This window comes from Protomyctophum bolini (assembly GCF_963924005.1).
Source record: "Protomyctophum bolini genome assembly, chromosome: 13".
Taxonomy (NCBI): Eukaryota; Metazoa; Chordata; class Actinopteri; order Myctophiformes; family Myctophidae; genus Protomyctophum; species Protomyctophum bolini.
The window spans coordinates 30,524,925-30,547,899 of NC_137874.1; the positions used below are offsets into that span (position 1 = coordinate 30,524,925).

Here is a 22,975-nt window from a genome sequence, read left to right on the forward strand (position 1 = left end):
GTACCAATGAACAGCAGTTAAGAGTACAGTCAACTAGTTACTTGCTGCCACTACTAATGAAGGGTCAAGTGTGCATTAGGATTAGCTGGAATCCCATATGGAAACCCATTGGCAAAAAAAGGAAAGAAAAGCATCATCTGCGGTTTCCTTCTGTTCTGGAGAGATTAGCTGGTGTCAAGTCATACATGAATTACAATGTGGTACATTCATTAAAAATAAATAGGACATGTTGACAGCTCAAGTGCCTTTTATTTTTTGGGACTCAGAACATAAAATGCAGACAGTGCTATCATTACATTTTTTTCAAACAACATCTTTCTTTGTAAAGCAAAAGCATGGTCATAGCTACAAAACAAAAAAAAACCAACAGCTGGGCCTTAAATAAACAAGTAGAAAAAAGGGTGTTTTTGATACAAGAACTGGTTGCTCTTTGTGGGTAGGGTTGCTCTTTGCAAGTAGGGTGAGAGATTAGGGGCTCAGGTTCAGTCCTCCTCATCCCAGTCATTCTTTCCCTGCTTGGGCGGTTTGGGTCCCCCTGCTGGTTTGGCCATAATTATCTAAGAGGAGAGAGAGAGCAGTCAAACAATGTTTTCCCATACAAGTTGAAAGCAATTTTCTGGGGATCCAGACTGCTGGCTATACCTGCTAAAACCTAATTAATACTTTACATGATGGTGTCAATAGCCGAAAATAACAGATTTCCACAGTATCCACGATCTCCGTTGTTGTGAAAAGTATAAATTAGGCTTAAATGACGCACAAATTAATCAAAGTAACGGAACTAAAAAGTTAAACGTTCTCCAGCTCACAAAGTGACAATTGAAGCTTAAATGAGCATATCTTAAAAATATTGTCTACCTTCATCTTTGGCAACAAATAATCAGGTGAGGCACATCTCTTATTTGCATTTCTCAGATATGTCCTGAATGTACAGTTGGATTATCAAGAACTGCAACTTGCAATATTTCCATTTCTTCAACTTCTGTATCCAACTGTTGCAGTTAAAATGGATCACTGAATACATGCATCATGCAGTCACACCATATCCGAGTTCTGTGCAAGACTTGGAAGTGATTTAGTCTCATCATGTCAGTGACACACCTCGTGCATATTAAAATGGAATTGAAAACACAGAATTCTCATTTTAAATCTATTGCATTTTTCATTTCTAAATAAGCAAACACCATTGAGCACAGTTTAGTGTCACACGCATACAGTACAAACTAATGTTAGTAGTGACAGGCAGTCAGTTGGAACACAACATTTCCCCCAGTGTCTGAGTTATGTCAGTATATTGGTGCAGCATTTTGCCCCGGTGTCAAACGCACACACATTCCAGCACCTGCTGAGAGAGAGCACAACCTTAATGGTGAGTCTCAAACTTATCGGGCGCCTCATCGTAGTCATCCTTGTCCCAGTGGCCTCTCTGTTTGGGAGTTTTGGGTCCCCCTGCAGGCTTGGCCATGATGATCTGATCATATGCATACAGTTTACATTATAACTTTTTTTTGTCAGGTAATAATTATTTTCGCCTCTGCCATGCAGTCCATTCTACGGGAACCGAAAGTGTAAGCCACAAACGTTGGATCTATTGGATCGCATATCTAAGTCATCCGAAACAAGAACATTTTGATTAGAATCGCGACTCTGGGATTTGAATCCGAGATAGGCATCTGGAAAAGGTAAACAGACCGTGACTCAATGGAGTCAGCCATCTAGATTTTCAGGTCATGGCCTGTGTAGACCGCGCTAATATTCCAGAGCTAGCCAGATGTAGCTTAGGGACCAGGGCCTACATTAATCAATATAAAATACCGTAAGACGTATACAATGTCCTAGGCATCAAATATGTTAACAGCCTTCCATACTAGTCCTTGTTGGTTAAAATATTGCTTTGGGTTCATTAAAAAATAAAATGTACCAATACAATTATTTCAAGATTTACCTCTACATCACCTCCTATCACTCATACCTTGTATCACTTATTTTGATAGATGCCAATTATTTGATGTAGATGTATGTTGTTGGTACAAGTACTGTATTGGATTTAGATAATGTATCCGTTTGCTTGTCCACAGTAGCCAAGTATGGCATTTAGATGGCATGTTGTTTAAACAGATGGTAGGTAGAGGTAGAGGTGATCTGCCGAGTTTCACTCAAAATGACTCGATCGGCTATTTACCCAATCTGGAGAAACCAATCTTTTATACCATTTAAGTATCAGATATATTGTTTTGCTTCTTGCATTCTCCCCCAACATATGGTCTTAGACAACAGAACTTAAATATAGCACAATCAAGAAAACAAAATCAGTGAAAACACTAAGCCCTGTTTTGAGTTTACACATATTGTGGTGCCTGTTTGTTTGTGTATGTATGGGCACCCACCTGGTCCACTCGAAGAACTGTGACGGCAGCGTTGGTAGCCAATTTGATGCCCCAGAATTTGACCAGGTAAGGTTCCATGATACCAGCTTCTAGCATGTCCTTCAGGACAGGACCGTCTGCCTACATCACGCAAACATACCCCCACAATTAGTCATAGGGTCTGAAATATAGTGCATGTAATGATAACCCTTTAAGCAACAAAATACATCCAATAAGTATTTTACATTGGACACAATTTCTCAGACAACAAAGTATGTCACATGATTTAACAACTGCACTAATGCACAGTGAGTACACATACCTCAATGTCGAAGCCCATGTTTTTGTTTCCCTCATGATGAGCTGCGTATAGATTAGAAATGAGCTCATTGCCCTTGACACCAGAGTTCTCTGCCAGGGCACGGGGAATAGCCTCGAAGGAATCAGCAAACTTCTTAATGGAATACTGCTCCAGACCCGGACATGACTAGGGAGACGGAGGAGACGGAGGACATGTTTGTGGACACAGAAAAATCAGTTAGTTTAACTCGGAGTGTAAAGATAGACTGTATTACATTATTACTGTGCAGGAAATGCAAGTCTTAAGGCTTGTCAAATAACTAAATCAATAACTATAACGATAATTATGTGAGTGTCCACACTCAGTTAGCCCACCACTGTTAGCTACTGTATTAGCATAATCATCTCCCACCCTCCGTACCCTCCATTATAACAAAATGACCGACTGCATCTGGTTCCCCTCAAGATAAAATTATAATGGCCCAGGCAGCTAGCGTAGCAGTCTGGACACATAGGCTGCTAATCTCGACAACCTTTGCTGCGTGTCACTCCCCATCTCTCTTTCCCCGTTTCCTGCCAGTCTACTATCTATTAATGAAGGCAGAAAAGGCCCCAAAAATATGTAAAATAATTATACTACCGTACACATCTACCCATTCATATAATAAAAAAGTGTAAACCTAGCATATGTCAGTACAATCAATTCTGTGTACCTCTCCATATGATGTAATCTGTTTGGCCAGCTCAATCTCAGTGGCTCCGGCCCCAGGTACCATACGTTTGTCCTAGAGAAAAGAAATAACCATGTTTAGAATGTTGCTGTTGTGAACAACGCAGAGTCAACAGAGATGTCTGGACATTTTAGCAAAACATTTGCCATTATTCACCTTCTGTTTAACACTATTCTACTGCACCAAAAATAAATAGGGGCACATCTCTATTTTAAAGAGTTGAGACTGTACACATAGTATATCTTAAGCGCAAGATAAGACATTAAGAACACAATACAACTGTATATGTAATGTAATCTTATGTCATAGTTACCTCTTGAGATAGACGAGTTTAATATTTATCGGTTTACCAAGGAGTATACTCATGAGTTTAATATTTATTAGTTTACCAAGGAGTATACTACAATATATTTTTCTTCTTTTTTTAAGCTTACCAGTAGTTAGTGGATACATCGTAAATGTTCCATCCCAATTATTGAAATCAGACTGAAACACCCCACACAGGTTGCATTCATTGTTAAATACTTAATCTGATTACAATGCTGCATGTGTCCTTGTGAAAAGGGACTTACCCTGACTAGGACCTTGAAAGTGTTGACTCCGTCATCGATGGCCCTCTCGATGTCATCCATTCGATTCTCAGTGGACCCTCTGATCACCAGTGTGGAGATGGCTCCATCTTCTTTGTCTGTTAACAATTATTTAGAATGTGTTAAAAAGGTGAAACACCTTCTGGAGAAATAAAGGTGCAGGTCTGCGATTCTTACCATGTTTGAAGACAACCACCTGCGTGTCTCCCATCTCTGAAATGTAGACACTGTCACAGTGACCCATCTCCTCTGGAGTGGGAGGGGTCTGCAACACAACAAAACTGATGTCAAACATGGCTGATACATATACCAGTTAGAGCCTCACATTCTGATTGGCTGAGAGGCATTCTGATGAGTGCCAATATATTCCACCAACAGCCTAATGAACCCACATTTTGATTAGTGGTGGTAACCTAGTATGTGGGTTACGTTGACATTGCAGCAGATGCTCACTGCTGTGAGCAGTGAGCATCTGTGGCAACATTGCTTAATAATGTTTAAATACATCTGCAATTTCAGCAAGTTTGATTGGTGTAGTTAATGTTTGGTGGTAGCCATGGAGCTATTTGGGCCACCTTTCTTGTTCTCCGATTTTCTATGCGTGTAACCTAGCTTGGTAGGTAACCATGGAACTATGAAAGCCACAATACTAAATCAAATTGATTAATTTGGCACTGCATCAGTGTCATTTGCATAGTGAGATTAAAAGGTCCTCTTAGGTATTGTCGTTACTGTAATATTTTAACACAGACCAGACTCTTGAGAACTCACCAGCCTGGGGAGTGCAACAGCTCCCACTGTTTTGCATAACCTTCTGAGGTCCCATTTAGAGTTCAACCTGGAGGGGAACATAAAAGAGTAAGTTGAGCCAAATGTATACTTAGTTATGCAGCAGTGCCGTGTGCCAAGCTACGCGTTCTGCGATTTGATGCGTGCCGAGCTTGTACAGTAGATTGGCTATTTTAGGATTTACTAAGAAAGGCTGCAGTGTCTCATCTTATTTTGAAATGTGCATTTATCAGCACTCACAAGTTCACAACCCATACTCAGTTGGACACTCATAAGTTACATCTACAAGATAAATTGGCTTGATATCTAACTTATTTTAACTCAAAATGTCACTAATAACCATTTAAAAATGCTATGATAAAGCTAGTGATAAACATAGGACAAATGATAAAAGCAGGAACAAAATTATATAAAATAAACATACAACCGATGTAAGACAAGAACTGAATAATTTTAACTCATTATCTGATTAAAAATGACATTGGACATCTGTCCCTCCATAAAAAAAAAAGCAAAAGAAATAAATAAAAAAAAGCCTACTTTTATAAAAGTCCCAGATCGCCTAGGACGACATTGAACGAGTTATTAGTGTTATAATGCATCCAGTATCGCTACTATCATTTTTACCGGTTAGCGGCGTTTATCTCGGAATTGAAGCTCAGATTGAGGTGTTCATACAGAACATCAATGTTTTAGGAACTCAATAAAAAAAATCCCTGCGACCTCGCGGTACTAGGGTTATCAGCGCTTCTGATGAAAGCGAAAGTAGCTCCCGGCTGCCCCAGAAATTAGTGATTGTTCTTCCAGTTCACCAATTCGGATCAAGTCTTTCATGTGGTTTGATCACGAACATTTCAGGGATGTCATATTTTTCCTACCTGACCACCATGAGCTGGTACTTGTTGGCATAGTGCAGTGCCATATCAGCCACCTTGCCTCCAGTCACCACCACATTGGCACCGGCTTCTTTGATCGCCTTCACTTGGGCCTCCATCATGTCCTCCTCCCCCTTACTGAAGTTCATCAGCTCCTCAGCACTCTTTATCAATACTGTACCCTAAGACATGGAGAAATTGACAGCAAGGAAACACTGGTGAGTCATCGATCGGCTACACTCGATGCACAGAATGTGTAATGACCCCAGGCCACCCCCTGGACATGCCACTCTCTGTCAACAGAAACTGTTGACTGTAAAGCACTAGAAAACCATTGAAGCCTTCCTTACTTTGGTCTCTGTCACCATGCCATCAAACGGGCAGGAAAAAACAGCGATCTTGGCATCTTTTACTGATGTGACGTCTCCCTCTGCCTCCTTCTTGAACACCATGCCATGCAGCATGGTGGAAGCCGTCAAACCGCATCCCTTGAAATACCACAGATAGCAATTTAGAAGAAGCCAACACCCACACTGATTTTTTTTAGATTGTCTTTAAGTATAGAATGCCACACTCACCAAGATCTTGCATACTCTGACACTATCAACATTGAAATTGCCGGATTCCGGGTGAATGGAGACTGCAGCAACAGAATATTCGAGAATTAGGTGCAAATTAAAACATGTAAACCAATTAACTTTTTTGGTTTCCTCAATCATTTTCAAGCTATTCCTCAAATATTTTCTAATAAATTTGAATTATATTACTAGAATATTTTGCTGACTCACCACAGGCCTGGGCAATGAGGTTGGCGAGGAAGTCTTCGTTGCCATATTGTTTGCTCATGATGGCTGGGCGGATCACAGCTGTGACCTCGTTTAAGTCATGGAGGTCCTTGGCTGAAGCGCACACACACTCTGGCAGGATCTCCAGTGCCTTCTTCATTGCCATCTCGTAGCCCTCAATCACCTACAAGACAAAGTGGGATAGGGAGGCTAAGCATACATCATAATTTGTATCTTAGGTCAGCTTATCTTAAACCAAACCTAAAACATAAGGTAGGTAGAATTTAGAAGCCCATTCCAAATTCCAATACACAAGGGTGGAGTGGAACAATATACCAAAGGTAATTCATTTGAGTTTAAAAAATATGAAGTATTCTTTCTATGACTGGAAATGGGTGTTTATTACATTTTTAAATGTAATGTTCTATTTATCTGGTTTTATGACTGTCTTTGTTGAATATTATTATTCGTGATTTTTAGTTAGCTATAATAGAATTAGATGATGTATGATGGATAAGAGCAACCCTCACTTCACACGTGTGATTTTACTACATCTGTCCAGCTGTGACCCATGTGATCAATAAACACACCGTTATCAGTTGTTGAGTATGATTGTGTTGTCATTTCAAAATACATGATCTTTGTCTCAGGTTGATTGGATAATTTCATGGGCTTCAACAAAAAGCCCATCAACTACTGTATGTATGGGAAACACTAAAGTCCAGCTACTGGCTTTGTTTTATGGTTCTGTTAACTTCTGTAAAAGGAGTATAACTTACCTCAGACACAGACAGACCCATTCTGAGTAGCTCTTCTGCCTGCTCCAACAGAGCACCAGCAAACACCAACACAAAGTTAGTCCCATCACCGACCTCCTGTTCCTGCATGTGGGAGGCCATCACGATCATCTTGGCAGCTGGATGTTGCACCTGTAAATGACACGCGAGAGGATAATTAAGTTGTTGAATTTAAATTTGCATTCGAGGGGAACATGTTGAACAAATACCGCGGATAGCCTCACCTCAAGTTCCCTAAGGATGGTGGCAGCATCGTTGGTGACAAATAGCTTCTCCAAGTGGTTGATCACCATTTTGTTCATGCCTGGGACGACAACATGCATTATGAAATCAGTATGTAGTATCAACAGGCTTCACAAAACTCCGTTTTTAAGTTTACAAATCACTTTCCTATCAGAAATGGAGGAGCTTATAATATTTATGACATTCACCATTTGGCCCATAAGCTGTGCGTGTGGTCTGAGCCAGCTCCTTGCAGGCATTGATGTTACGGTAGACTGCTTCCTCAAGTCCTGAATAGTGCTGAAATGAGCAAAGACACAATGAATCAATACATGGGAAAGGCCAAAGAACACTGGTTCCCAACATGCAGTCTGGGCCTGGGGACCACCATGGGTTCTTGTGTGGTTTCCAGGGGGTCATCAGCTAACGGATTGATGGTCAACTAAGTATAGACGCTTACAGGTCTGACAGTAACTCAAGAGGGTTTTTAGACTGTAGATTGGGGCCCCAGAGGCAAAAATCTAACCGGGGGTCCAAAAATTAAAAAGGCCTGAAAATGACAGTAGACATCATACAGATTGTTAGTGTAATTACGACTTTGAAATAAAGTAATATTAAAACATGTACTCCAACGCCTAGCCTTTCGGAACCCGTATTATCCCAAATACAAACAATTATACAGGGTTCCGAAAGGGGCTAGCCAACGCCTCACTGCCCTTACTAAGTAATGGCACTGTCTAGCACGAAAAGATTATACTAACGTCAGATGCAACAAATGGGAATTTCTGCAGCCTTAAATTGGGCTTAAATAAAATGTATCCCAACTTTTCTGAGCATCAGACCAGTCATGGCTCAGAACCTCAGATTTATCTGTGTACAATGGGTGTATCCTTGTCTACAATGGCTAATCGCTAACAAACAGTGTGTGTACAGCATATAATGTGATGTCTACAGGACACACCGTAAACATCCGTAAACATATTCTACAAGGAGGAGTACAATGAGACCGAATAGAAGCCGTGGTGGCACCGCATGCTGACAGGTTGAGCCGAGCGGCCTAGCGGTGTTTCTAGAACTCTCCCACATGATGATGACACTGTGCCCATGACTGCGCTGCTTCCTCAAGATGCTAGCTAAGAAGCTAGCTCACAAAATCACAAATGTCTCGTTTTAGACTCGTTCACTCCTTTCATCTTGCTATCGAGTCTCACCTTAGCACCGTCCTTCAACATCTGGGCAAAGCCCGGAGCTTTGGGTACGTGGAGGGCCATTTTCAGGTGTTTTGCAGCTCCGGGTATCCAAGAGAAGGCAGCTGCAGCGTGGGTTCGGCACTAAACACAAAGCCAGAGAGACAGAGCGGAGAGGAGGGGCCTATACAGCGTCACTGCTGTGCTTACCGACGGGAAGAAGTGAGGGACAAATTTGGAAAATGGTTATTGCATAGTTCCACCACTTGGCTACACCATTTCCTTCAGTGTGAGAGGAGTCACCAAAGTAAGCCTGGGACCGAGGCTAGGAGTCACCTGTTTAAAAGGTCTTAATAGCTTAATATATACTCAAAGCTTAATAGGAATAGTACTGATGTATGCCATACATTTCAATGTAGTTGTACTAACTAGCTTTGCCATTGAATAGTGCACTGTAACAATGAATTATCTAACTATGAGCACAATAATCGTAATAATTTGTCAAGTACATTTTTACTTCAGTTGTGTAATTAAAAATCAACAAAAACATTTTTTTCCCTAAAAGGGTTTATTGCTGTGTACGTGTAGTTACAAAAAAAGGTTTACAATTCATTCTTCTCCCTTTGTTTATATAAGATAAACTGGGAGCTAGTCGTCGATATAACATAATACTAAAAACAGTAAAGTAAAAAGGTCACAGGGTGGATCAGTCCCCATAGTTATATATGGCTTCATTACATCAAACCAATGAATGAGGTCAAGACCTTCACATCTTCCTGGATACTACGGAATCATTCATGTATAATGTATTGGGTCTAATAAACAATATTCAGGTCAATACAGGCTCCAACAGAGAAACGTACAAAAATAAAAGTGTCTTTCATAGTACTATACTACAGTATATATACGTAGCTTGGCAGGATCAAACCCTTAAAAGGGTATAATAAATGTTAGTTATTAATTGCATACTTAATAGAACAGAGGCAAATAGTCCCTGTCACAAAGATATTTAGTGTTAGTTTATCCTATAAAATTATGGTCTCACATAATGATTTCTAATTGGGTATTAAGACACAGTTTCTATGAGAATAATGTGATTCAGGGCTGGACAATATATTGATATTAAGGTATTGTAAATGTTATTTATTGCCTACTTCACAAAACAGGCAAATAGCTCCTGTCAAATATGTTAGTTTATTATCACATCATTTTGGTCTCATGATTTCTAAGTGACGTTTTCAGCCACTTTCTTTGAGCATAGCTTGAGTTACTGGTATATGGCACTTTGTCTGGGATTTTGAAGTGGTGTCTTTTCTTTGTGATAAAGGCTGTATTAGTGCATTATAGTAATTTTCTGAAGTTTACTGACCGTTCTATGATTTTCCTTTACCCACTTAGTTCTTGATAAGCATAGTGAATGCACCAATAGCCAACTTCACAATATTGTCACGATATTGACAGTATTTGGTCAAAATATATTTGATTTCATCCATATTGCCCAGCCCTAGTGTGAGTACAAAATATAGTATTTAGGGAAACATACTTCCAAAGAATTTGGTCATAAGCCCAAAAAGATCAGGAAAACATGCTCATTGTGTGACGAGCATAGAGAGAACATAAAGCACAACAGCTTTTCCCAGCTGTGACAAAATTATCACAGAAGTAGCAGCTATAACACGTACATAACATAACAACATAGGAATCCCTTTGGTAGCTACGACAACAATACAAGCTACATTGAGACATGTAAACACACACACAAATGACAGTCCCGTTTACATAAAGTAGGTACTACCCATGGCGGTCCACATAAATGTCTACAAAAAAGGTCCATTTGTTCATTTAAACAGACACAGAAACATTTGTTTCAGTTAGGCTTGCAGACATTGTTGACAGCTGTGTGTGCCCAGCCTCCTAATGTGTGCGAGAGGTTTGCAGCTCTGCGCGAGAGGTTGGAGCGGCTGAGTTTACCGCTGGGGTCCAATCTTCTCCTCATCATGCCCCCATAATGATCCACTGCATTGGTCCTGGTAGGGACTCTAAGGAATAGTGGAGAGGGAGAGAGAGATAAAAATTGATCAAAATGTCAAAAGAGCACTTCTGAATTAGTGTATATGTTAGGGATGCATGCTGCATAATCCCAAATGTTTTGCTATGATCAGTTAATATTGATAAAGAAAATATATTGCGGTAATGCTGCATATCATGTTGATAATTGTCAAACATAGATTATAGAATAGAGCATTACATCACCCTAGTCACATAAGTGTTGGGAAAGGAGAAAAAGTTGGGTTTGAGAGCCGAAGAGGCCAGTGAAGTGAGATGCAAGCAGAAGAGCATGTACTGTATTTGTCTGTTGAATATGTGAGTATATTACCAGTCAAGTAAAACATAAGAAGAACCAACTTTGTATTCTGACTCTCTGTCAGAAAGCGCTCTGCCTCTGAGAGCTCTGATGAGCAGCCCCATGCTCCGTCATGCATCTGGCAAGCCGGATCAACCATGCTGTTTTTTTACATGCTCAAAAATGCCATCCTCTTAGTAAATATAGCATACAGTTAACTTATTACAGTATCATTCACAAATGTACCTTCATCCCTACTCTGTAATTAGGGAATAGTTGAACCGCCTGTTGTAGGGAGTAAAATAAATAGTGATGTTAATGCTGTTACATTTATAAAAAAAATAATCCATGTTTTTCATTTGCTTTTGTTCCAGGCATTGAATGTTCACTGAGCAGTTGGAATTCACACAAATATGACAATGGACACACACACACACACACACACACACACACACACACACACACACACACACACACACACACACACACACACACACACACACACACACACACACACACACACACACACACACACACACACACACACACACACACACACACACACACACACACACACACACACACACACACACACACACACACACACACACACACTGACCCTATATGTTTTTTTTTCATCAGGCTTCCTTCCTCAACTGCCTTCACCCCACCCTCTTCAACTAAATACCAGAAACACAGACCCAGTTTGAAACTCGGGCGGGAAGAATGTGAGCGGGGGAGGGGTGAGGGGTCTTTGGGGGAGATGCTGCAGAGCACACTGGGATTCTTTTAGTGGGTGGGTCACTGAAGGTCGGGGCAGTCATGCATTCAGCACATGTTTTCTAATAAATCATCAGAAATTAATATCATGGCTCAACAACAGGGAGATGGAAAATGAGTCCATTCATAAAAATCCATGGAAATCTATCCCCTTAAAATACATTTTTCACTTATCCATATTCACATGTTCTACTGCTACTGCCGCCCTTCCTTACCCAGAGTTGATAACTTGAAAACAGACACACATACAGAGACCACAACGTTTCAACCACAAATTCCAGCACCTCCAGCTTGAATCCTTTAGACTAGACTAGTCTAAGTCTAGTCTGATTTATTTCCCAACATCTGTTTACATTGTCCCCCATTTTATTACATGTATAGTATGTATGTATGTATGTATGTATGTACACACACACACACACACACACACATGATAGATATGGATGGAATGTCCACTGCCTTTTGCCAGATTCACGTAGACAATAATTACTCCTATGGTCTGCGTCTGCTTTGCGTTCACTATACATGCATGTCCACATGGGCCTGTGGATGACTATACAGTAAATTGGGCAGTAGAGTGGTAGCCTATCAGAACAAAACAAAGACACTTAACCTGTCAAATGAAATTAACCTTTTCCACTACCTCAGCAATAACAAAACAACTAGCGATGTGTTCGGTGAGTATTCATACTCCAGTTTTATGTGATAAGGTGACCACCGAACAGTGGTTAGTAAAAACAGAGAGACGTCTTTGGTCGCCTACCACAAGGGTTGGGACTCGTTAGGATTTTAACGGTTCCGGTTCCTTACCGAGTCCCCCTTAACAAGTCCGGTTCCTAACGGTAGAATTTCTACTTATAAAAAGGTGATTTACCTGCGTGATTACTAGGCTACATAAAAAATACAACACTATTATTACAAATTGTTACAACTATTATTTTAGTGAGCGCGTCCAATTTGTCACATATTTTGTCGTGCTTTGGGTTGGGTCAGACTAGGTATGATAATATTGATTAGATAATATTATAACCTTGTTTCTGTGGAGAGGTTTCCTTAAAGTCAACGTGCTACCACCTTTGCACGAAAGGATTGCACCCACTGGTAAAGTCCAACCACACTTCTACTAGCATACTGATCCTTTTAGATCAGTGGGCGTATCCACCTCACTCACACGTTTAGGTGGCGCCGCTTGGATGCATTCACACAGACACAGCTGAGCCAAATGAAGACAGACGAGACCCGTTTGGGGAACCGATAATTTAAATACGATGGAACCGGCTCCGGTTCTTCAATCTCAGACCAAGTTCCGGGTCCCAACCCTATTTACCACTGGAGTGACGTCATGTTGTTGTGTTCGGTGGTCACCGTATCACCTAAAAGTAGAGTATGAATAGGCCTTAACAATGTTCGTCTTGACAGCACTGTCAACAACATTGAGAATTTACCTGTCTTCTCTCCTGATGACGTCATCAAAGGCTCTGGACAGGCGTTTCAACTTCCGAAGCCCACTGGAAACACTCTCTAAGTCCTGGTCAAACTTCCTGTCAGAAAAGAGAGGCAACCAATTGTAAACAATACAATATAACTAAAAAAATAAAACAATAAAACGGGGGAGTTTTATGTCTTCACAACTTTTCTTAATGTGGAAATAAAAAAAATATCTAATTCACAAATATGCTCCACACCACAGCCTATGTTATAGCCTACTATTACTGTATGTACAGGGCTGTACATAAAGCACTCACTGTCTCTGGTTCTGGGTGTTGGGGGAGGCAAAGGGACTTCTTAACGCAGCCATGCGGATAAGCTGCCTCCGTCCTCCACCTGCCTTCACCCCCCGCACATCTTTATCAGCCTCTGGATCCCCCTTAATCCCCGACTTGTGTCTTGAGCCCGGAGTACGCCGGGGTGTCACTGCCACTTTCGGGGTGCGTCTTGGTGTCCGCCCGGGAGTCGTGGTGGTAGCAAGTCGACCAGGAGTGCGTCTTGGGGTGCGAGAGGTTGACAATGACATGCCATTCTCTTCACCATCACATATCCGCACCGGTGTTGCAACCAAACACTCTTCACGTGAAGAGTTCCTCTGCATTCTCTGAGGGGAGGGAGGGAATGGGGCATCAGGGACAGCATGAGGGAATATTCTTTTCTCTCACTTGTCAGCGCATCCCTGGGCCTTGATTTAACAACACTCAAATCATGTCATTTTCATTAGACCTACCTGATATACTTCTGTAACAGAGTTCCTTGCGCTGCGGGTGAGTTTGCGGATGGTGCTGGTTTTGGGCTCCTCCTGCAGGTTTTCCCAGGTTGGATTTTCTGGGAGGGAGTTGGCCTGGACAGACCGCAGTGGAAGCCGCTTCCGCAAAGACATTCGAAGGGAGTTAAGCGAGGATGAGGAGCGGAGCTTGCGGAAGCGATCGGGGGCTTCTGGAGAGCCCTCTGCCTCGTCAGACTCATCCAGGGTCGTGTGGGCCCGCCACACTCCCACCACAGCAAGACCAAGACCGTTCATCACTGAAGAGGCCATGTAGATTCAATCTAATAAAGAGTATAGTGTATTTGCAAATGTATACTGTAAGCACACTGAGCACAGCAGGACACACACACGCACTCTCACTCCTGTATTTACTGCTGTTCATTATGTCCTGTACTGTACCGGTATACTGTATGTAATTTCATATTTATCCCCATCGCATCCATAGCCTCATTATAGTTTATGTCATAGTTGTGAATCAACTATTCATGTGCAAATACATTTAGAAATGTAAAACATGTTTACATAAAAGAGGACGTAGGCTACCGATCCTTAATAAGAGCACATTTAAATCACATTAAATTGACAAACCATTAAGAAATCTGATCTCACGCGGTTCTGAGGGCTTTGTTTTGCTAAGCTGCTAACGTTAGATCCAAGCCCAACACTCGATCACAATGTGCTCACTGAGATTCCACATTTTCTCCGTTACCCATGGATAGATAAAACAACAAGCGGAAAGTAAAAAGTAACTTTTCCGTAACTTACCGTCTATGTAAAAGTTTGAGTCCGCAAAATGTACTTTTCTCTGCCGCTCCGCGTTGGGTTCTTTCTTTCTTTCTTCCACTATTTGAATTTGGTGATTTGGCGGTGGGTGGGTGGTGCATAGGGGGTGGGTGGACCACCGAAGTCAGACGTAGAGACCAATGACGTAACCACGCAACAATCCTAAATCCAGTGCTGCTAAATCCTAGGCTAAATCTAAGGCTAAATCCCGCCAACCGCCATAGTCCGGGTGGATGGTGACGGTCAGTCTGTCATAACCAGAGTTGGGGTCCGTTACTCATAAAAGTAAGGCACTACATATTACATATTACTTTTGAAAAAAGTAATGCCTTACATTACTTTATTACTCCCTGGAGAAAGTAACTAGTTACATTACTCGTTACATTACTTTTGCGTTACTCCATAAAATCGCCTGAGATGCATTATCAAATAATCTGCACTGAACTGCCACACAACAACATAATATTTAGTTTGTGGTCTGTGAGGCCAAATCTCATCAAATGGTGGTCCATGGCTAAAATGCAGAATACATACTGGACCTTGATATGAAAATGGTTGACCACTGGGGTGGTTCTAGGCAAATATTAACTTTCCCAACAATATATATTCAAATAAAATAATGAGACCGAGATAAATCAGTAGCCTATAATTATGTTCACAGTGCTTTAGGATCCCTTTCTTTATGATGTGGAGTCCCCTGCTCCATTGCTCATTAAATGTAGTTTTTCATTTTGGCATATTTGGTTTATTTATCTCTGCATTAACTAACTAGTGATTGTGAGAGCACACGTTCTACAACAAACAGACAGACCCTCCCATTGGCAGTGTTGCCAGGTTTTAGAAGAGAAACAAGCAGTCATGTCTATGAAAACAAGCCCAAAAGAAGCCTGACTGGGCTATCATAAAACAAGCCCAAAGTCGCTTGTAATAAGCGGACATGGCAACACCGCAACGCCTGCTCTGTCTCTGTAACAGTGGGAGACTGGGAGGGAGCTTGCTGTGCAGTGGAAAAGTGCTGCGGAGATTTTAATACCGAGACGACGTAAATGACAGTTATGACACAAGCACTGTAGGCTATATCACAAAAAACGGACAATTATGTGTCCGGCCAGAAGTTGAGTTGGGAGGAGGACAGGTGGGTCTAAAACCGGACGTCTGGCCACCCTACGAGTCCACGACAGTAACGAAAAATGCTGTGCTGCTGATGATCTGACACCGGTTTGACATGTTCTAGTCCGTACTGCGTACTGCGTTGCCAGCGCACCATTAGTGTTCATGTTCAACTCATCTCCGTTGTGTGCATTATTTTCCAAAGCAACACTGCTGAAAGCAGCCACATGACGCAAGTAGCGAGTAACGGCAGCGCTAAAGCGACCAGTAACTGTAGTGTGATTATCAATTTTGGAGGAGTAGTGTCGTTATATTACTCGCTACCGACCAAAGTAGTGTCGTTACAGTAACGAGATTTTCCGTTACTCGTTACACCCAACTCTGGTCATAACCGTCTTCCGTCACCGTGACCAGATGTCCCCCTTTGCGTGGGACAGGTAATTTCATTTTTACCTGTGATAATATTGTCACGCACTCTAACCAAGAATCTGCCTTGCTGAGATTACTGTTTGATTAAAAGAAGTGTAAAGAAGTATAAAATGTATAGGTAGGAAAGCTATATAGTACATGAGGTAAGACATAAGTGTTTAAGGTGCAACAATAATGTGATGGTCATTGGCAGGTTCAAGGTGCCATACTAGAACCCTAACAGATATGTAATGGCACACAGGCCTCTCTTGTCAGCTACTGATTCACAAACAAACACTGCAATAGGAAATACATTTTAGACCCAAAATGTTTGTAGAAACACATGCCAAAGATATATATAATATATATGTAGCCTATGCGGTAGGCCTAATTCTTAAATTCTGTGTTTGGGAATATGGGGGGGGGGGGTAATGTTTATACTCTAGTCTAGTCTATGCTGATATATCTAGTATTCCTACTTCTTCCTTTGTTGGTATTCATGAATTAATATAAAATTCTGTGAAAAAGCAGTATCTCCAGTTCTCCACAAAATTACAAATGATTGAGATTAATTACTTAATTAGTAGTACTTTAGTATACTTTATACGTTTTGGTTTCACCTCCAGTGAAGTGATATGCAGACTACCACTGGTTCACATCAATAAACAGAGTAGTATTAACAATGTTTTATGAGAAACTGTTAAGCGTTCTTTTATTGTTTTGGACAGTATGACCTAGCTTAGACCTTGAACCATGTCTTGTAGAGGCGTGTGTTTTAGCATAAATGTGTCCCTTTGTCTCAGTGACAGTAAATGTGTAACAAGATTTTTAATGGGCCCTAACAAAATGTTCTTGACTCAGAGGTTAATCTTCAATAAGGATGGGGAAACTGAAAACTCACACCAGAATTCTCTGAGATTTTCATTGTCGCCGCAAAATATTTAGGAATTCAATCAATTGCAACATATTTAGATACTTTGGGATTCTGACAGATTTATATTGTACCATTCACATGTCTAAAATAACAGACTGCATAAGAAACCTTAGAGCGTGTAGTTATCTTTAATACGCTTCAAACTATAAATAAATTAATACAATTGTGTATAAAAGGTTTCCTCAAGTCTCTTGTACAGTGGAAGTCCTTCCACAACTTATCTCACTTGATCATGGAATAGAACGTGCAGGCTGACATAACATGCTGCCAAATGGCCTGGGTCACTGGATTGGCTTCACTTGCAACACTGGCAACAAAGAAGGACAATTACATATACGTGTTAGTGTATCAGGGTAACCTAAACCTATATTAAATTACAGTGTGTGTGTGTGTGTGTGTGTGTGTGTGTGTGTGTGTGTGTGTGTGTGTGTGTGTGTGTGTGACGTGTGTGTGTGTGACGTGTGTGTGTGTGTGTGTGTGTGTGTGTGTGTGTGTGTGTGTGTGTGTGTGTGTGTGTGTGTGTGCGTTGCTGCGTGTGTGTGTTACCTTCACAATTCGCTTCCATCGTGAGACAACTGCAAGAAGAGCGGTAAGGCATACCACTACCCCCCCTGCAATTATCGGCATCAAAGGGAATTTGAGAGTCTTGTCTGTAGATGGAGAACATGTCGATTAATGAGGAGGACAGCAGAAAACCACTTATCTGTAAGTATAACCAGTGAACCATAAAGGCCAGCGACGACAGGTGAATGCAAAGAAAAATACTTCATTTAACTGACAGTTTTACACTCTCAGAGAGTTAAATGCACACTGAGGAAATTGACTGCCAGACACATGATAGATCGTCTGTCACAGGAGGGGACACAGGAGGGGAAAACAAAGGTTCACCATGGGTCTGCTTGTAGGCCTATACACTGACCAGTGACTTCAACGTGGAAGAGCCTGCTGCGTTTCCCATAGATGGTAGATTCTGTTACACACTCATATGCTCCCTGATGCATTTCCCTCTTCACCCTGCGGACCCTCAGCTGGGTTGTGAATGTGATGCCGTCACTGGTCACTATGAAGCCGCGGATTGATAGGTCCAGGGGATCTCCGTCTTGTTGCCATGACACTGACACTGGTGGATTGGCACGGGTGTCACACTTCAGTAAAAGCTCTGCTTCTTCCTCAACTGTCACATTCTCCGTTCCAGAGAGCATTGGAGCATCTTGGGGAGACAGGCAGGAAGATAAATGCTAAGGCTATAGCTATTTGGTGTGTGTGTGTGTGTGTGTGTGTGTGTGTGTGTGTGTGTGTGTGTGTGTGTGTGTGTGTGTGTGTGTGTGTGTGTGTGTGTGTGTGTGTGTGTGTGTGTGTGTGTGTGTGTGTGTGTGTGTGTGTTGGGAAGGGGTCAATTATTGGTAATTTTGTAGGCCTATTTGTACCACTCAGTGTGTGGTCCTCTTGCAGGAGAATGGAATCGATAATTTAGATTTTAGAACAGTGACAAATGCCCTCGCCCCTTGCCGTAGTTTCACTTGTATAGTACTCCAGGAGTATCTATATGTTGACCCAAGTAGCCTACTGGGGTTGTGCTTTGAAAAAGATCAACATGTAAAATTATAATGGAACTAAATGCGCCCAAGGGTGCCCCATGGGAGGTAATAAACTTACCCGGTACTCAAACAATTTATTTGACAGTTTGTTCCCAAACATTATTATAAGTATATGTAAATGTTAAGCAGGACTAGCATATAAGAAACACGGTTTGAAGACATATACATCAGTTGTTCTGCTTTGACCTCCTACATCTGACTCCTGTGTGTCCTCATCAGTGAGTAGACTCTTCAATGACTTAGAACTGTATTTATAAAAGCCAACATGTTTTGTTGATCAGTCATGAGTGTATTGGATTGTTCCTTAATCTGCTTGCTTGTATTCTGAAAATCAAAGCAACACACACTTGAAAGTGACTCACAGGTGACATTCAGGGTGATGGAGGCATTGACACTGGCGTCTCCTCTTAGCTGGCAGGAGAACGTTGCATCAGCGTCTTCGCGGATGACAGGAGAGACACACAGGCTGCTGCGACCCTTCCTGTTGCCATCTAGGAGTTGAACCAAAGCTCCGTTCCTCCGCCACTCCACCTCCACCTCCACGTTCTCAGGGAGAGTCACGCAATTCAGAGATACCGTCTCATCCAGTTGTGCCCAGATAGACCCCTCAGCACCAACCTCGGGCTGAGACTCGATCTTCACACCTTAAAAAGAGGTAAAATACAGAGAGAACGAGTGAGTTTTTTGTGCATTGTTCCGTCGTAAAGTAAAGTACAGGTAAAGGGTTTTCTTCTGTGTGGCTAGTCTTAACTATGTACACGTTTTGCTACAATCGGTATAGAACTGAAGGCTCTCTTAGCTTATTTACAAGCTTTTGCTACACATTGTACAACCAAAGGGTTTCTCAGCTCTTTCCACAAAAAACATAGTTACAAATGGTACGTGAGATAAGATATAAGGGGTGTAAGCATATTGAAGCCGTTTTGTACAGTGTGCATTATACTTAAAGACATTATATTCAAGGTGCTAGGACACGGATTAAGGTGCAAGGAGTCAAGTGCGGTGGTTCAAGGAAGAGCAAGTGTGTGTGTGTGTGTGTGTGTGTGTGTGTGTGTGTGTGTGTGTGTGTGTGTGTGTGTGTGTGTGTGTGTGTGTGTGTGCGCGCGCGACCGCGCGTGTGTGTGCGCGTGCGTGCAAGAGAGATAGAGAGAGAGAGAGAGAGAGAGAGAGAGAGAGAGCACATCTGGCTGAAAATACAAACTTCACTAGCTTCTCCATATCACTGTCCTTAGATAATCTACCATATAGTGTTTGTTGTTATATGTCTTATTGTTAAATGTTACATGTATGCTTTGGCAATGTGAAACACATTTTATCATGCTAATGAAGATTTTTATACGAATTTGAAAGAGAGCGACAGAGAGAGGGGGGGGGGGCAGGAGAAGATAGACAGAGATGATAGGGAAAGGAAGAGAAAGATGCAGTGGGAAAGGTATTAAACCATCGATGTACACACATGTATGAATAAGAGGAATGTTAATAGCAGAAGGGAGATTCACCTAATGCCTGAGATGCACAGTAAAGCAGCAAATGGAGGGAAACAGCTTTCAAAATCAGCTCCATTTTAGTGGTCCCTCAGTCAACCTGGAAAGAAAGAAAAGATCATGGATGATGACGTTTGTATTCTTCTATTACCATGTTTTCCTTGTTCTTTGGCTCTGGTTTCATTCGAAATTCAGCCTCCCACAGGTTATGACCCATAAAACTGTATAGCCACAGTGGGGCAGCCTATATAGTACTATAGCATTCTGAAGTGCATATTTATACTTGTGTACTGTTACTCTTTGTTAGTAATCTTTATTACTTGCGCAAGCAGAGTGTGCAAGTATTGTGGTCGTGCTGGCTTTTTTATGCGTATGCTCGGAGGTATATACTCATGTATACCGATGTTGATGATAATTAAGATATGTTTCAATGTTGGTTATAACTGCTGTTGATGGTGACGTAATTAGGATATGTTTCAGTGTCGAGTGAATTAAAGGTAATGTCTGTATGTATACTTTATTACGTCACTCAAAATCAGTACCTCCGAGCATACACATAAAAAAGCCAGCCGACCACAGTATAGTACTTTTCAACTTACAACTTACATATTATACATTACAGAGAGGCTGAGATTTGAAAGTCCGTAGCAGCAAGCAGAGCACGCAAGTATTGTGTTCGTGTTGGGATGTATGCACGTGAGCTTGGGAGGTATACTGGACGTTGATACTAACCAAGCATGCGTACATAAAAAAGCCAGTCGACCACAGTATAGAAATTCTAACTTATGTACATGTATACATACATACGTTACCTGTTACCCAACCAATATTGAAACATCGTAATTACGTCACCATTAACAGCCAGTTATAACCAGACTTTAATATGTTTGAGAGATATGAAAGTTCGTAGCGGTCGACAGTACTTGCGTGCTCTGCTTGCGCACTAGTAGGCCTACTTGTGTGCAACGCGCAAGTAGGCACTAGACAGAGTGCAGTTCTAGTTTGATTTTGGGACTACCGGTATTTCAGTCTCTCTAACTGTTAGAGAGACTGAAATACCGGTAGTCCCAAAAGTTAGAGTCTAACAAAGCCAAACCATCAGTGTGCTTCCAAATGAACGGTGGTCTTTTCTCCTGCTTCTCTTGAATGTATACAAACTGCAATTCTTCAACCGACATATGCTTTCTCAACAAGATTTTGTGCAAATATGTATTTAATACAAAAGTAGGCCGTCAACAAATAGTCTACAGTGTCTATAAAGTTTTGTGGGTTAAAATACACTTTGAGCAAAATACATAAAAAAAAAACACCGGTATTACCAGTATTCCAACTCCAGAGTATGAGAAAGTATATCCTAAGTGTCTTTTACAGTAGGCGTTGGTTCGTTTAAGATGCTAAATGTAAACAGCAAAATGTAAAATGAAAATCCCAAAAGATTCATACAGGAGAAATACTTTTCTCTGAAACAGCTTTCTCACCTTTTTATCACCCCAGGTTGTCTCTCTCTGTCAGCGGGAGGTTGTAGGCTAGATTGAGGCTCAGGTGATATCTGCAGATCCTTTTATATGCTACAACAATGCAAAGGAGGGGACAATTACTGTGTTCATCCACGTCCTATTCTACAAATTACTCACCTCATCGATTCCTGTCAGCATTCCTTCAGTCCGCCCCTCCCCTCCTCGAGTAATTTTATTGGCACCTACTTGAGTAGTATTGAAACATCAGAAAAAAAGGAATTTCTTTATTGGTAGGAGAAGCACTAAAAGTACATGGGTGTGGACGCACAGTCACACACCCAGGGCCTCACAGGCCCTCAAAGACATAATTGTTTATAGATTTGATTTTATTGTTTCATAAAACTGTGTGTAATAAATAGAGGGTATGCACGTGCATAAAGTGAGTTTAATGTAGTTTAACGTTATTTAATGCAATCATATAGGACTTTTCTATTTGGATGTATGGGCTGTCAAGGCCAGAAAGTCGTTTTTTGACACTCAGTAGACGTTCCTGCATAACGTCCGGGTATGATGTCCCATACATTCAGTATTTCTTCATGACAACTGAGCTGGATTCTCTATCATTAAGCAATTTCCTCAGTTGCACTGAATACATTCGGCAAAGCGACAAGGTTGCCGGCATGAACTATCATAACAGGACAGCTTAGACATCTGCATGCAATGTCTCATCACACACAATTACAAATTTATAGCTGCTTTGTTTTACAGACATATTTTCAAAGTTGACCGTCGCATCATATTTGAAGGTATATGTTTTGTGTCCAATGCCTGATTTGTTTTTTATCTCACAATGGTGCCACTTTTTCTCCTTGATACCCGCCTTGATGCCTAGTATGATGTCCAGCACCTGGCCTAAATACAGGAATAAGATGTGCACACAAATCTCTGATGTTGACATAATTATGTCATAATAGAAAAAAAGCATCGGTTGAAGCTTTTTCTATGGCTTGGCTGGATTAATAAACGGTACCGCATGGGAAACCTTGTTAATGTTCAAACAGCAACATATTACTAATGATTTTGCAAAATGTACAACAACCTGAATTTCTGAAATACAATCAGTGGTATCCATATCGCCACCAAGTCTATGATAATATTTTGCATGAAAACCAGACCTG

General features: G+C 41.3%; 3 protein-coding genes across 8 annotated transcripts; all 3 read right to left on the minus strand.

The window, feature by feature from the left end:
* Positions 1-229: 229 nt before the first annotated feature.
* cct8 (chaperonin containing TCP1, subunit 8 (theta)) lies at positions 230-8,806 on the minus strand. Of its 5 annotated transcripts, none has more exons than XM_080779928.1 (16): positions 8,667-8,806; positions 7,665-7,755; positions 7,458-7,537; positions 7,216-7,365; positions 6,440-6,620; positions 6,230-6,291; positions 6,002-6,139; positions 5,655-5,833; positions 4,759-4,825; positions 4,165-4,252; positions 3,970-4,085; positions 3,380-3,451; positions 2,689-2,853; positions 2,388-2,507; positions 1,363-1,471; positions 230-557 (listed from the first exon to the last, which is right to left on the minus strand). In XM_080779928.1, the coding sequence occupies exons 1-15, from the start codon at positions 8,724-8,726 to the stop codon at positions 1,364-1,366; spliced, it is 1,677 nt and encodes a 558-aa protein (XP_080636054.1). In that variant the 5' UTR covers positions 8,727-8,806; the 3' UTR covers positions 230-557; position 1,363. The 5 variants fall into 5 exon arrangements, with proteins under 5 accessions (XP_080636054.1, XP_080636055.1, XP_080636057.1 ...); XM_080779929.1 differs by having other exon boundaries at positions 1,343-1,471; XM_080779931.1 differs by having other exon boundaries at positions 1,333-1,471.
* Positions 8,807-9,214: 408 nt separating this feature from the next.
* On the minus strand, positions 9,215-14,898 carry pimreg (PICALM interacting mitotic regulator). 2 transcript variants are annotated; one of them, XM_080779940.1, is made up of 6 exons: positions 14,789-14,898; positions 13,985-14,304; positions 13,512-13,858; positions 13,212-13,307; positions 11,233-11,271; positions 10,547-10,681 (listed from the first exon to the last, which is right to left on the minus strand). In XM_080779940.1, the coding sequence occupies exons 2-5, from the start codon at positions 14,291-14,293 to the stop codon at positions 11,241-11,243; spliced, it is 783 nt and encodes a 260-aa protein (XP_080636066.1). In that variant the 5' UTR covers positions 14,294-14,304; positions 14,789-14,898; the 3' UTR covers positions 10,547-10,681; positions 11,233-11,240. The 2 variants fall into 2 exon arrangements, with proteins under 2 accessions (XP_080636065.1, XP_080636066.1); XM_080779939.1 differs by lacking the exon at positions 11,233-11,271 and having other exon boundaries at positions 9,215-10,681.
* Positions 14,899-17,553: 2,655 nt separating this feature from the next.
* Positions 17,554-21,518, minus strand: tmigd1 (transmembrane and immunoglobulin domain containing 1; the record flags this gene model as incomplete). Its single annotated transcript, XM_080781130.1, has 5 exons — positions 17,554-17,565; positions 17,805-17,908; positions 18,178-18,468; positions 19,219-19,500; positions 21,437-21,518. The coding sequence occupies 5 exons, from the start codon at positions 21,516-21,518 to the stop codon at positions 17,554-17,556; spliced, it is 771 nt and encodes a 256-aa protein (XP_080637256.1).
* Between the last annotated feature and the right edge of the window lie 1,457 nt (positions 21,519-22,975).

What these genes read in the sequence shown, in the direction of transcription:
- cct8 (XM_080779928.1), bottom strand. Translation starts at nt 8,726, where the DNA reads ATGGCCCTCCACGTACCCAAAGCTCCGGGCTTTGCCCAGATGTTGAAG. An exon ending in TGTTGAAGGACGGTGCTAAG is followed by an intron (nt 7,756 to 8,666) that starts GTGAGACTCGAT and finishes TGCTCATTTCAG; the next exon opens with CACTATTCAGGACTTGAGGA. An exon ending in TACCAGCTCATGGTGGTCAG is followed by an intron (nt 4,826 to 5,654) that starts GTAGGAAAAATA and finishes GTTCCCCTCCAG; the next exon opens with GTTGAACTCTAAATGGGACC.
- pimreg (XM_080779939.1), bottom strand. Translation starts at nt 14,293, where the DNA reads ATGGCCTCTTCAGTGATGAACGGTCTTGGTCTTGCTGTGGTGGGAGTG. An exon ending in AACACCCAGAACCAGAGACA is followed by an intron (nt 13,308 to 13,511) that starts GTGAGTGCTTTA and finishes CTTTTCTGACAG; the next exon opens with GAAGTTTGACCAGGACTTAG. An exon ending in GTCATCAGGAGAGAAGACAG is followed by an intron (nt 10,682 to 13,211) that starts GTAAATTCTCAA and finishes ACTATTCCTTAG; the next exon opens with AGTCCCTACCAGGACCAATG.